This window comes from Lissotriton vulgaris, chromosome 6 (genome assembly GCF_964263255.1).
Source record: "Lissotriton vulgaris chromosome 6, aLisVul1.2, whole genome shotgun sequence".
NCBI classification, from domain to species: Eukaryota; Metazoa; Chordata; class Amphibia; order Caudata; family Salamandridae; genus Lissotriton; species Lissotriton vulgaris.
Window position 1 is genome coordinate 1,787,443,806 of NC_141694.1, and position 15,651 is coordinate 1,787,459,456.

A 15,651-nucleotide genomic window follows, 5' to 3' on the forward strand; every position below is an offset into this window, starting at 1 on the left:
AGGCGCGTAAAAGGAGTGCAACACCTCTCGCCCCGCGAGTCGCGCGCGGGGAGCGCCCGGGGCGAAGCCCGGGCAAAGGGCGGGCCCTCTGTGGCCCTCAGAGGCACGAGGAGGACGGGACGGGGCCACTCCATTTCGTCTCTACTCTAAGGTACTTTTCACTGGCCAACCTTCATTTGGGAACTGTGGTTACAGAAATCATTGTTGGGACTATCTGCCTTTCTGCCAGGTGTTATTGACATTTGTGTCTGTTGTTCCGCGTAGTAATCCAAATCGCAGTATAGGGGCTAGTAATTGTCAGCATGTCCCCAAGAGGCACCCGCAGCAGAACAGCTGCTGCTGTGACTGGCCCCATTGACCTTTTTATAACGAAGGCCAATGACGCCATCAATCAGGGCATTTGCCTTTTAGAACGCAGATTATCTCAAGATCTGGCGCATGCCAAACGTTCCTCACTTGGCCTTATTGCTACCGCCACCACACCTGCACAAGCTATGCCTAATAACATCAGACCCCTACTTGATGTTTGCGCTGACATTCACACCATCCCCAGTGAGGTTAACCTTTCAGCCTCCATTCCCCTGCTAGACTCAGACACTGATATTAGCACAGACCTGGAAAAAACCCCTGACCTACTCATTAATCCCTCTCCCAAAGTGAAATCTCCTGATAACACCAGGCAAGCGAGAGGTAGGCGAGAGGGGGCAGTTCAAAAATTGAAGTTACATGCACCCAAGCCCCGGGTCACCATGGTCAGGAAACATGGCCGGGCACAAAGGAAATCTGGGAAAAACACAAACTCTGTCCCTAACACTAACCATAACACGCCTAGGGTCACGGTAATATCTCAGAGGGACGATAGCGAAACTGTTCAGCAGGGCAGAACAATGAACACTAACACAGATAAGGCATATGACCCCCTGCTGGAAAGACTGGGGGAACTATTAAGTATTTATCTATCCCCAATTGAAAATAGGCTTGCTCGATTAGAAAAACAACTAGATGAATTGAGTAGCCCTCTTAAGAATTTCCTAAAGGAAGGCCCTGCAACAAGTTCGAATAACAGCAACCCCACCAAAATAGCAGGTACCAAAACAAATAAAACAAATATTTCACAGGTACCTTCAACTATCCCAATTAGCGCACACAAAGCTGCACCTGTTGCATTGGCCAACGGCCCAACTTCCAAACAAAAAGCAGTAACACCGTACACTAATAGCGAACCTGCAGATAAAAGGAAGGATTCTGGTACCAATACCTTCACTAATACTAAACCCCCACATGTGAGCACCACAGGCCACCCTCCAATTTCAACAAGCAATCCTATCTCGACCCAACCCATCCCAAAAACACCCAGACAAGTTCCTGCACGCATTAACCTCCCACCGGAATGCGGTGCATATGTACTAGTGTTAGTAAATGTCACCAAACTAAGACAGGATCAGGATGAAAATCCCATATCACTGAAAAACAAAACCCTGCACTGGTTAATTGCTAACTGCAATTACCCTATCGATGGTGCAAGGGAGATTATTAACACACAGCGAGTGGGTTGGATTGGACCACTTAGGAAAAAATTTGAGGGCGACTGTGTCACTATCAGCTTTAGAAAACCACATTGGGCAGAGAAAACACTAGCCAATGCCCCTCTACCATCGCCCTGGGAATTTAACACCACGCTCCTCCCCTTAGGATATTTCTACCGACACCTGATACCTCCAGAACGAGTCACGGCCAACTTCCCCAACAATTTCCCCACTAATTCGCATCAGGATATGAATTTTGGAGCAAGGATCAAATCACCCCTTTTTGTTCAAAATCAGAACCCAAATGCCGCCTATTCCAATAATCATAATTGGCATCCACAACCACCAATGCCAATCCTAAACTCCAACCATCCTCAGCACTTTCAAGCCCCATCTATGCATCAGAGCAATTATAGGGATAGGTCTTACCCAATCCCTAATCCGTTTCAGTTTGCACAGATGACTGAAGCTAGGCCATTGTACAACATCCCTACTTTCAATCGGTTCGATTATCTTTCATCATTAGACGAACAGGATTGACTGAGTACACCCCTCAATAAAGAAATGTGCAAAACTGCAAAAGTCTGTAACCTAGAGGGTGCCACAATTCCAGCTGTATCGCTCGACGTCGAAACTGCAGTTACAGAAATTATATTGTCGGATAGCATCCCGGCCATTTCTAACGAATCATCTAATCATGATAATGGGAATACTGGGAGTACATCCATTAAACAGGGGTTCAAACACGGCCTATCAATCCTAAGCTGGAATGTTGCAGGTTTAGAATCTAAGCTCCTGGACCCTGCTTGGATCGAATTAATCAATGATGTAGACATACTTATGTTCCAAGAAACTTGGGCTGCTGATAACTTGTATATTGAAGGCTACCACTGTTTCAGCCTAACATCAGTAAAACCTAGTTTTGGCCGAGCAGTGGGTGGTCTTTTTATGGGGATCAGAATTTTGGCAGGCGGTATAATTAATGATTTGAAGTTAGATAACCTTGCCAATCCCAATATTCAAATTTTGGAATATAAATTGAAATCAAAGACCACAATTTATTTAATCAATTTTTACAATAATGATTTTTATGGTGTACCGAACAAAAATTTTGTTGCTCTATCTAAAGTTTTAAACATGATTGATTGTTCCCTGTCAGTAGACACTAAGACTAGTATCCTGATCGGGGGAGATTTTAATGTGAAACTTATAGAGAACTATGGATCTACTCATTTTGATCACTGTAATGACCGCAGGGGGATGGAACTGATCAGCATACTTTCTGATTTTAATCTTGTTGATGTAATGAGTGTAGGGTATGATATGAATTTTCCTTATGCCCACACGTTTAAGGGCAGGGATAACGGTTCAATTATCGATTACATTTTTACATCACCTGTGTTATCGGACTGTTTAATCAAATCTTCTGTGGTGCAAACGTCCTTCAGTGATCATAATCCATTGTTAGCTATTTTTAACTTCGCACCCAGTCCGATTTTCATGAATTTAAATGGGGCAAGGGACATTACACCCTCAATCGACGGCCTTCGCCTTAAATGGAGGGGAATTGACTGTGGGGCCATCATAGACACGATCCAGGAGGCACATCCTGATTTACTGACATGCCTCTCCTCCCCAAGCACAAATAATGAAAAATTGATTACAGATTTTGAAGCTTTATGCTCAAATATAAAAATTCTCTTGTCGGTCCCACTCCCTATTGAACACAAAGAGCCACGGTGGTTTGATACATCTTGCTCCGTGGCCAATAGAGAGTTAAGAAAGGCCCTCTCTGCTAAACCCAGGTGTAAGGATGTAGTTCGAGCTGCCAGGAAAAACTACAAAGACAAAATATCGAAAAGGAAGGCAAATTTGCTCTCCGATCACTGGGATAAGCTTGTTATTAGCGCCAATCTGGGTGGCAGCGCCCCATTTTGGTCGGCAGTCAGGAGAACGAGGGAAATGGGCAAAGAGCTTACTAAAATCAGCTGCAATATAACCAGTGCAGCCTGGGAGACCCATTTTTCTAATATTTATGCCGCCCCCTCTGATGAGCAACCTCTCCCTAACATGAACCAAACAGAAGGCTTAGAGATCTCGGACCTAGAAGTCAGGAAAGCCATCAAAGAGAGCTTAGGTAACAAGGCGCCCGGGCCGGACGGCCTCCCTATTGATATCATTAAATTTAATGCTACTCTTTGGACACCAATACTCCTAAACATTTTTAACAGTCTCCCACATGTAGCCATGCCTGCCACCTGGGCTACTAGTATCATCGTCCCCATTTACAAAAAGGGAGACAGATCAGACCCAGCAAATTATCGCCCGATTTCCCTCCTGGATAATACTCTAAAAATATTAGGACGAATAATTTATAACAGGGTTTTGGAATGGGCATCTGATTCTGACTTTTTAGATCCCTGCCAGATGGGGTTCAGGAGCGGGGTAGGAACAGTCGAGCAATGCCTAAATTTAAAACTGATAATCGACAAATACTGCATTGCTCGCTCATCCCCCGTCTACCTAGCTTTTATGGATCTTTCATCCGCATTCGATCTTGTGAACAGATCCAAGCTATGGTTAACTCTCCTGTCAAACGGTCTTGATGCCACTCTTGTTAGATTCTTAGCCTATCTCCATACTGACCTGAAAGCACGGGTACGTATTGGGATGGGCGGAGAGGTATCGGGAGCCATTAAGATAGGGAGGGGGGTGAGACAGGGGTGCGTTTTAGCACCCCTGCTGTTTATCATTTATATTAATGGCCTGTCCAACTATTTAAAGAGAGCTACCCCTGATGTCCCAACTATTTTAGGAAACCCCCTACCCGTACTTTTATATGCAGACGACGCTGTCCTTATGGCACGTACACCTAATGCCCTACGTCTGCTTGTACATAGTTTTGTAAATTTTATGGAGGGACTGGATCTGAAAGTTAATTTTAAAAAGTCTTTTATTATGTCCTGTGGGCCGGGGAAAAGGAAACTCGGCACCATTCGAATTGGAACAGATAAACTCGAATCTGTCCATAAGTTCCCTTATCTGGGGTTGGTTTTCGCTGCGAACGGCTCGTGGAGTGGGCATGTGGCCCACGCCACGAGCAAGTTCTCGAAAGCCAACAATTCTGTTCTGAGTCTCCCCCGCCCTAAGAAAATCGGCGCCACAAAAGCCATTGTTAAAATTTATAAACTACAGTGTTCCCCTGTTGCCACGTATGGAGCCGAAGTTTGGGGATCGGCCAGCAGCATTGGTATCCAAAGAGAGGAAAACCGTTTTTGCAGAAAATTGCTGGGAGCACCGATCTCCTCTTCCAATTTCATCTGCCATATCGAACTTAACCTCCCCTTTATAAATGACTTTATTAAAGCAAGACCAGAACTCTTTTGGATCAGAATCTGGAGAAACGAGGCTGCTGTCCTTACGCAAAACATCATTAAGGACTGCCTTAATTGTGAAAACGGCATGCAGATCCCCTGGTTTAAAGAAGTTTTTAAAATATTTAATGAAATTAGCAGAGGCACTTTGTTTACTGAGCCAACGGCTATTGAATTAAAGGATAAATTTGAGGTCCAAAAGGCACTTTACGCACTTTACCGCAATGAACGGCTTGGAATTGAGCTACAGAAATCAGGGGTCAAAAAATACATTGGCAACGGTCTCTGTATGCAAATCATGCCACCCTACCTCTCACTCCCTATGTCAAATTGGGAGCGATCTCTACTGTTTCGTCTAAGGGCAGGAACTGTGAAATTTTTGCTGTCTTTTCCTCTGGGGTATCAACATCATATAGATCTTACCCCCTGCCCTTGTAACGGTACAAGCACTCAAGATGATTTGCACTTTCTGTTTTTCTGTAAATTTTATGTGAGATATACCAAATGGCTTTTAACCCCGTATTTTAGAAAATTCAGACCTCTCACACTTCAGGAATCCTATATGCTGCTGCTCACCTTGGACACTGATGAACTGACATTTCGCACTTGCACTTTTTTAAGACTAGCCATACGTGCACGTAAGACTATGGAAAGTCCTTGAAATCAGACTCAGTCATAAAGATACTACTGCTAAAACTTTATAAGATAATGAAATTTATTGCTTAACCACTGTATGAATTGTTTTGTTACTATGGAATGATATTTATTTAACTGTTTTGTATTATGTGTATATATGTGCTTTGGTGTGTTCGGTACTTTTATGAATTTTATCAAATTCGAATAAAGGTCTTTTGAACTTGAACTACTGTTATTGAGTATTTTTTAACGAATAGTTTGAGTATTTCAGTTAAACTAACAGCTCCACTGGTCATTTTGGGGTGTGATGAAAGCAAACCTTATCAGATCTCAGAAGCAGAGGAAGGTTTTATTTTTATCTGCATGTCAGTTTATCGTTCATGCATCACATCTCAGTGGCTTGATGAGGAACCACCAAAATTTATTACGTGGCAAACTAAATTATTGTCTATGTATCATCTTGAGATTTCATTGTATAAAATTAAGGGCATCAGGAAAAAAACTTTTGGATATAAATTATGGTCTCCAATTATTATTATTTTTTTTCCAATTATTAACTGGGTAGGACAGTAAGAGAAACCCAAGGAATCATTCATATTTTCTATGTATCTTAAGAGACAAACTGATTTAGTGTCTATGTATTATCTTGAGATTGCATTGTACGCAACTAAGGAACGTATGGGATATATTCTAATATCTATGATTTATGCTTTTTTTTGTTTTGTTTTTTAAGTCTCGCCTTTTTCTCCTAGCCGTGGCTTTCTTTTGAACTGCTTTAAAGGATATGATGCTGTTTGTGGTCTGATAAGCTTAAGTTGTATATTTTTTTATTTTTTTCTCTGCTGAATGTATGCTGTCATAAAAACTTGATAAAAAAAAATAATAATAATTTTTAGGTCGAGCCATGCAGTGCATGCGCTGTCTGTAAGACCTGAAGCAACCATTATAGCGAGAGTAATCCCACCTGGTGCTTTCCCATTGGTTAACTCCTGAGCTACCCTTAATGCTTGGCTCCTTAATGGTTGATGCTCCCGATGCATCACTTCCGTTTTATCGGAAGCAGCACCGACCAACTACAGTCTAATGCTCTAAGCGTTCATGTGTTATGTCAAGGGGCTACTTTTTCTTTGTGTCACCATGCTGCCCAGCACGGCGCCCGCTTTCATCATATTTTTATAAATAATGTGCTCGGGCGCTGTGCTGCAAACGCCCTGTTTAACATTTTTTTTTTACAGTTTCCGTAACCTGAGACCCTCCCGCACCCTTAGATCTCCCGGGAAACTACATGACCCACACTTCTCTTCTGCAAGCCCCCTCTCCGGAGGGCGAGTTGCAGAGGAACAGGAGGGGTCTTTTCCCTTCCCTCCTGCACACAGCAGGGCCGGTCCTAGGATTTGCGAGGCCCTGGGCTAAAAGGAAACGTGCGCGAGGCCCCCTCCAATTTACATAAGTGGCCCCTTGCAAGGAGAACATTCACAGACATAGTGGGGGCCCCATTGTCCAGCATTTTGGCGCCCCCACAGTTTTAACTTTTACTCCACAAGCATTTCTCACACCTTCATAGGTGTGAGAATTGATTGTGGTCTAAAAGTTAAAACTGTGGGTGCGCCAAAATCCTGGACAATGGGCCCCCCACAGTGTCTGTGAATGGTCTCCTTGCAATTGAGGGAGCGTCTCCGTCTCCCTCCCCTATGCCTCCTGACACCATCCATGAGAGGCCCAGGGAGGGGGCCCCCTCCAATGGACCTTAATTGCAGGCGACACCTTTCTTTGTGATAAATCGCCAGGGAAACAAAAGGACACATCACCAGTGCGTGGCCCCATGCTGGTGGGCTGAGTGCGAGGCCCTGTGCGGCCGCCCACGCTGCCCATGCCTAGCGCCGGCCCTGGCACACAGTGATTTATTTATGCAAAATGGTCGAGTCTATCATGCTTTTCATTGCCTCGCTCCCTTCTCGAACACGCTGTCCCTGTAGCACCACTTATCGGCTTCCATACTTTAATGGGACACTTGTGGGGTTATTTATTGGAACAGTAAACAATTGTAAACCCAGCAGTCACACTCCTGTCCTGCAGGACGCTGCATCCTGATAAGCAAACTAACGAGAAAAATTGACTGTAAACAGAGGCAGCAAGTTGTGGGACTGCAGTTCTCATCAGCGATAACTTCAGTTTCTGAGCAAAGTTTTGTCATTCATCACCAACTGCGTTCCCACATGACAATACCCTGTTATACAATAAATGCGAAGTGCCTGTTCTAAATCGCCATTATAAAACGCCTCTAGGAACTAGTTTCTAGATCAGTTGCTATATCACAGTCATAATACTTTGAGGCAAATGTGTATGTTTCATGATTACCTACAATAAATGACTCCACACGGATTTTGTTCTATACTCCATTCATGTTTTTTACTTCCTTATTAAAGTGCTGAGTTCATTTACGGGTTGTCCAGGAAGACTGAGATGACCTAAGCTGATTTGACCATCTCCGAATTTTGTTTAGAATCTTGTGTTGTCTTTTGAAGGTTCACTTTGCACCCAGATGCCATGGTCCAGAAAAAACTTGCTTCCATACAGAAATGCGTACCCTCCAGTTGATGTGGATTTACCATAGGAAAGGGGTGCACCCCTTTCATCTTGAGGCCTAAACGTACACAGAAGTTAGCCTCCACGATACTCGTGCCTGCCCATGACAGTATCCAAGTACCCCACTCTTGCTGACACAGGAAGTGATGCTGGTAAGGGGATACCAATGCCCAGGCGCCCCCTGCATTTTAGGCTAATAATGTGAGCAGTGTAAGAGAGGCAAAGTTAAGTTACTGTCCCCTTTAATGCTGCCCTACTAATCACGTGGACAGCTTCTGTGGTGCTTGGTGTGTATTTGTTTAGTAACAGTCAGTCACAATCCTTCAAAACCTTCCTATCCCTTCGGGAAGAAGCATTAGGTCATGTGTTCACTTTTAAAGACTGGTAAAGCTGTGCCGCTAGAGGGCAGTGGTGTTTTGCATGGACTAGGTAAGCCTATTCCAACTCATTTGTCTACCTGGCATTCCTGGCCATACACACAGGGAGTGGTAAAACATTCATCAGGGCTCAGTGACTAAGGTATCTCATTTATTTTTTGATATTGGTCATTCTCATTAGAAGTAGTTTAGTAAAAAAATTTAAATGATTATTCCTGTAGTATTTCTTGATAATCGTTTCATTCGAAACTAATATGTATATCTTTGTACAACTTCTATTGAACTCTGAAAGTCATTTACTTAAAAAAAAAATCCTATGTCTGTTCGAGGTGTCCCTCACATTTTAGAAAATGAATACAAGAAAAACCTTTAGAAGGCTAACAGGTAAGACAATATCTGTAGCAATTATAATTTCGTTTTGTTTATTGTGCGATGTGTTTTTGTGACCCCTTAGATCAAAAAATGTAATGCCTGGTTAAGAAACTCATTTAATGCATCAAGAGATTTTTTTAAAGCTACGTTCAACTTTATTCCTACCTATTAAAAATGTATGTTAGTCAGCAGCCCTAATAGCCCATTAGGAATCTGAAAATACCACTTGGTTCCATTTCATTCACGTCAAATGCTTAGACTGCTTTTGCTTAACCATGCAACAATTGTGGCAAATAAACAGAGCCTCAAATCCTGCACGTCTCCGATGCAATGATACAGTGGGTGATTTCCTCCATGCGCTTTGATTTTAGTATGCGTGGCTCAACAAACGCCTTTTAAAAAAAATATGATTGAATTTTTAAACAGTGCGGCACACCATTTTCCTCTTGCGCGGCGGCTGTTTGGGTGGTGCTATATGGGAGGGCGGGTAGAGGGAGCACAGCAAGGAGCAGCAATGTGGGCAGGGTCGCCATGGCAACGCAGCTGCCCGCGGACACTCTGCACCAGGTGAAAAAGTGTTACTGGCCACCATGATGCATCCACAGCATTTTGTTTTGCATTTCAATAGTATATTTTTAAAGTATAACAACGCAGGGTGATGGCAAATTATAATCAGTAGCTTTGTGAGCAGCTTCACACTGACAATGCTTTTTACAAGTATCCCGTGCTGCCAGCATGTAACTCTACCTTTCTCTAACTCTCTTTCAATCTCTATCTCATTCTCTCTCTTCACTCTACCTCACACTTATATACAAAAGTAACTCTAACTGTCTCTACATATCATCTCGCTCTACCTTTCTGTCATTTGCGCACTTGCGTTGTTTCTCACATTGGTAAAATACATTTCCATTACAACACCAATAGCTCTAACTCTAAAAGAGTGCAAGACCTATTGCATTGCAAATGCTTGTTAAATATTTGTCTCTATTTGGGATGCCTATGAAGTGCGGCGTTTCACCAAAGGCAACTTCAGAGCTATTAGATAGTCAAACAGAATTATTCAAACAACCGCCCGTTGACGCTGTGGTGTTGCTCACTCAGGCAGGCGTCACAGCACCTTGTGATGGGCCCTAAGTCGCAGCTCAGAAATCAATGCACACAGACATTAGTATTTCTTCATGGGCCGGAAGTATTATTGTATGAAAGTGGCAAGCTGAAAGTTCATTATTTTTTCCACAATTTTAGTGGGTAGGGGTATCCTTGAAATAGGCCGATAGTTGTTGGTATCTGTAGCACTAAGCAAAGGTTTCTTTAGAAGGGGCAATATCGATGCCACCTTCCATTAGGAAGGAAATACACCACTGGTAAACATATGGTGGAAGATAATTGTGAGAGATGAGGCAATTATTTATGGTGCCTTCTTGGCCACCGAAGGGAAGCAGGAGAGACCCGGATTTAGTGGATTTTAAACTATAGGTAACCTGCTCTATGGTTGTATCACTGAATTTTCAGAAGAAGGTGGTGTCAGCATCCTTAGGGTGATGGAGCAAGGTTTCATACGTAAAGAAACTTGCTCAGATTCAATCCTCTCGAAATAACATGTAACAAATTAACCAACATGTTTTGTATTTACTAATAACTGCATTACACGACATTTCAGTATCCAGCGGAAGCTTTCCTATGTGCTTTTACTAACAGTAAGCTGAGTGTACTAAAATGGGCGCCTAAAACGCAGGAACCTTTCTGCGCATGCAGCTACTACATCTATGTAGTGTGACATACTTTTGCTTTTGTTGGGAATATCTTGCAGCTGCGCAGTAGTTCCAAAGATGGCCGCTTCAAACTTCACATACTAATGCACATGCTCATGCTTGAACTAAACCTTGTGTGTTCTGCTAAACCAATAATGCTATAGCTAAAATAAAGTAATGGGGTTAGAGTAGAAATAAGTGGTATACAGTGCATTCATTTATTTTTGTATTCTAATATGTCTTTCTTTGACTTTATTGATAGCTCGCATTTGGGCCTGAAAGGTGTCTCAAACGCCATTTTGAAAATGTTACGCGTGCGCATAAAGAACATTGAATCACTGAAGCTTTGTCATTGAACTGCAGCCAATTCCCATCCTACCCGTGATGTCCCTGGGAACCTCATCCTTTAACCTGAAGAAAGAAGGAAATACTGACTGCATTATTACATTGTATATGAATTGAAACTAAATATTGCTGGGGGGAATAAAATTGATGGGAAAGTAAACTATGGGCAAATTATTGGCAGGAACATTGATCAATTACATTGAATGAAAAGTACTTCATACTGGTATGAAGTGATCACTTCTTCCCGTCTTTCTGACCAATCAAATAACAGGAGATGCACAAATTTGCAACACTGGGGGGTGGTACATGCCCTGGAAATGGTATAACTAAGGTAGGCTTAGTCAGTTAGTTTGTCCAACTTGTCACAGACCTGTCATTGACCCATAGAATGCTGAAGGAGAATCGAGAGCAGAGGGCTGGTTGAGCACTTTGACAGAAGAATCGGGGATTTACTGAGGGAGAAGAATCAATCTATCCAGTTGGGGTCTGAGTGTAGCTGCAGAGAGGGGTGTGAAGCTGGCGTTGCACTTAGCGGAGGTTACCTGTCCTTTCCTGCACCTGTCCTGACGGCTCCTGATTAGTCGGGATCCCTTTCCTTCCAGCCCTTGGCCAGAGGTTGGTCCTCGCACCATTCTAGGTAAATATAAATCTGTGTGGTATGTCCCTTTACCGTTTTCCTTTTCTCACTATTCCCAGGTACCATTGTCTAGAAATGGTATTACTAAATCTTTAAACAATTTTACATTGATCGTTATTTTTCTACTTGAAAAGTCTTTGGTTGTACTGTTCTGGTACCTGACTCACAAAATATTACATATTTGTGTTTAAAACTTCCCTAAGTCTGTGGTTATTTTATGATAAAGGTAAATTGTCATACTACCTATTATTCTAACATCCTGATCCAAATTTCCTAAATGATATAAGTAAGTATAAGTGACAAGGAATTGGTAAGTTATGGTATACAGGTATTAAAATATAAATCCCTGATAGGCAGGATGGAAATAGATTACCAGTTTAGAGGTGTATATTTTTTTATGGGCCCAGGTGAGTATGTTAGTCCTGAACTGGTAATCTCGCGCCATCAAGGGGGAAGTGGTAGTGCTGTCTGAGCAGAGACTGTGATGGAAGAAAACCTGTTGTATGTTTCTTTAACTTTATTTTGAAAGAAGCCTGCCAAGTTGTTACAGAAGTCTTACTGATATTGGCTGTCTCTGCTTCTATAGCTGCAAGTTTCTTTACCGTAAGCAAAAGTTCTTTAACTGAATTCTTGGTCGCCTCGATCTTTTGGGTAAAGTACGAAGACTTCTCTCTCACTATCAATGCTGTGATGGGGGCGAGCTCATGCTTTTATCTGATCTTTTCTAAATCAAGATACTCTTTCCTTTAGATATTTTCTTGCTTACTACATTATTGTTTTTGGTTTATAAGGCCTTCGATAAATCAAGGAGCTCAGGAAAGGTGTCTCTTGCTAATGGAGGCCTTTGCCGGGGCTATAGATTTGACGGATGAGGATAGCCAGGAAACATAGTTGCCTGCGTGACATTAAGGTCCTCTGATATTAAGGGCAAGGAAGCTGCCAGTGCCTGATTCAATTGGTCTGGATGTATCTTATGCCAAGGATGCCAAAGCAATTCCTTGGGGAGTGTTCTACCATGTTGAAGGGGTTGTGCTAGAATCAGATCGAATCTCACTGCCAGCGTGTCTGTTCAGAGTAATGGTAAAGTTGAGATAACTAACATAGAAGAATTGTTGACAAATATAGCATCAAGATAGTACTCAGCAAAATGAGTAGATCTTAGAACTACCTGGGAAAGACCAAGACTGGCTGTCATTTCGAGAAAAATCTTCGTGTCATTATCAGTAGGATCCACCAGAAAGGAATTAAAGTCTACTAGCAGAAAATTCCAAGATAAGGCTCAGGTCCTGGAAAAAGATGTGCCTAGGGCCTGGTGGGCGAAAGATAGGTGACCCATTAAAGAAATTAGTTTTAGATAGATCAATACTGAAGGAGAGAGCATCACAATGTGTGAGGTGAACAGGAAGATGTGGGATCGATAAATGATTGCTAACTTGGGGGTGTAGCAGTGACGAAATCTGGGCCAGAAGACTGGTTGGCCCAGGTTACTGTTATAAACAAGATGTCTAGCGTTTAGGACTCAATCAAGTCAGCAACTTGGAGCTTATGCTTGATCAGGGATCTAACATTAATTATGGCCCAATGCAATTTATTAGAACTAGAGGTCTGAGTAGGTCCAAGTGAGGAATTGTCCTGAAGGTACCTCTTCCTCCCACTCCCCTCCTTATCTATATGAAGCTTACAGTCCTTACAAGAGAACCAAGAGAACATAGAGCAAGCAGACCAAGAGTTTAAGTCTAGGTGTATGCAGCCTGTGCCCTTACATAAGACATTGTGGGCTAAAAGTTCACTTCTGGTATAACAGAATCTGGGAGCACAATCTGAAACAGAACCAGCGGGGGAACGGACCTTAGGTACGATCGGGCACGGATGAACGTAGACGGGCTTGCCTTTGGCGCTGTTTGTACGTTAAAATATCCCGCCATGAAAGGGGCAGTGCCAGTACGTTGAGCTTGAGCTCAGTTAGTGATGTATCGGCAAAGAAACAGGTGGGTCAAAGGTATTACATTGAGTAATAACTTTTAATTTGGAGCAGGTGGGGGAGGGGAGTTAAATTTGGTCTATAAAAATTGTAAATTAAAACACTCTTTAATGGTAAAGTTGGATTTTAAGTTGCAATTCTAAAAATTCCTCTTTTAAAAAGTTGTCATTTTCATGTCCCAAACATGTGGCGCCTTTGTGTGCTGTTCCATAATAATATGCACTGACATACACAGAGTCCTAACTGTGTTCTGAAACTGTGTGCCCTAAACACTATTATATACAGTGCTTAATTTGAGCTGGTGGTTTCAGGTGCTCAGCACCGGTACGTAATTGTCGACATCCGCACATCATGACAGCCTGACACATGGTGGTGCTGTATGTGTAATTTGGAGATGAGAACAACACCAGTAGTTTATTAATTCAATATACAATAATAAACAACTAATGCATGCTGTTTAAGCCCTAATTTTAGCTTTTGAGGTCTGGAATAGTCTGAATTAGCACACCTGTAGGGGTTTGATGGTTAATAGTTTTGTTGTTACAGGCACTGGCTGCACTGGACAGTGAGTGGTGCAAGCTGCAGTGGGCTCCTGATGTGGGCCCTGGCACTTTTTTTTATCACATTAATGATATGTATTTGTGTACTGTATTATTGTGAGTTTTTAAAGCAATACCGAATATAGTACCAGCATTAACTGAAAACATTGAAATACTACGCGTTCATAGTCAATTTGGCTTACATTTATTTCTGAGAAAAGAACAGGTCAAAGGTAGTCCAATAGAGAAAGAAATAAAGAGCACAAGGTTTACATACCTGGGTGTAATGTCCAATCATCTTCTCTGGATTTATCGCACCAATGCCGTACTTGAAATTCTTGTACTCGTTGAACCAGGTTTGAATAATATGTTCCCACGGCTTTGGTTTTGTTGACTTATATATGTTCTCCCCACATTCGGTAGCTGAAACATGACATTTTTAATAAAAACACGTACAGTCACCTCTACTGCCACCACCAATGTACATTTAACATTAAAAATTTGATGTGATTAATGTAAACAATGCATTGCTCAATGTAGGTAGAAAAATAGATTTTTCAGCTAAATGGGGCCGGCCGGCCATATAGGGCTGAAACAGGAACCAGATGAATGGCATTCGTACGTCACAGCATGTGCCTTCCTTCAATTACCTGAAAGCTTGGGTTGTATTCCTAGAATGGGCCTGAGTGAATTATACTATTTCTATCAATTTCAAAGGGTACTCAATAGGGCCTCTTTTAACAGTTTACAATTAATGAGTCAGCCCGTCATATGGACGTTACGGGGCACCTGTTCACTGGTCTTTTCGCTTTTTCAAGGCCCTGCTTTAATGCTGCAAGATCTATTTATAGATTTTGCCTGTTCCCGAGCATCTAACATGGATTAAAGCATTAGTTGGCACCAGACACTGGCTTGTAAGCACAGAAGGACATTTTTGACCCAGGCTCTACGGAGACATCTGACATACCTGCAATTAAGGGAGTCAATTGAATTACACATTTTCTCATCTTAGGTATTAAAATTAACCAGTTACTATATGCAGGCTGCTTCATCACCCATTAGCATCTTTGGTGGTTGTGGTTCTTGGGGGACTTGTTACACTTGAAAACCCATGAGATTAGCTGTGCAAAGGTTGCTTCTGCAACCATCTCTGTTTGTAGAAACCATTGAGTTAGGTACAGAAGCAGAATTTGATGGAATAAAGAGCAAAGGAGTTTCAAAAGTCAGATTTGTGAGCAATACAATATTTGATTGCATCTTATTTTAAATCTGACATTGCGCCATCTAGCTCAATAATACAGAAATATCCTCGTACCTCACGTTTGTATTACATCTTCAAATGTGGCGCTGTCTCTTTCTGTTGCAATGGACCTCCTCATCCAGTGAAGAAATTATGGACTAGTGGGCTTTTCTGATTTTATGGTCCCTAAGTTGCCTAATAAAACAACTCCTCTTTATGATATCAAACATTCTAGGACTTCTTTGTCTTGCTACTTTTATGTTTCCCTGATTTTTTGGGATCTCTCA

General features: G+C 42.1%; 2 protein-coding genes across 2 annotated transcripts in view; both read right to left on the reverse strand.

Annotated features, from left to right (window-relative positions):
* Positions 1–15,651, reverse strand: part of LOC147709486 (cysteine-rich secretory protein 3-like) — a 484,180-nt gene that overhangs the window by 381,184 nt on the left and 87,345 nt on the right. The window lies entirely within an intron of this gene.
* The window catches only part of LOC147709487 (cysteine-rich venom protein-like), a 164,727-nt gene that overhangs the window by 66,119 nt on the left and 82,957 nt on the right, over positions 1–15,651 (reverse strand). Inside the window, exon 4 of the mRNA XM_086928043.1 lies at positions 14,402–14,547. Coding sequence (XP_086784169.1) covers positions 14,402–14,547 — 146 coding nt within the window. The remainder of the gene's footprint in view (positions 1–14,401; positions 14,548–15,651) is intronic.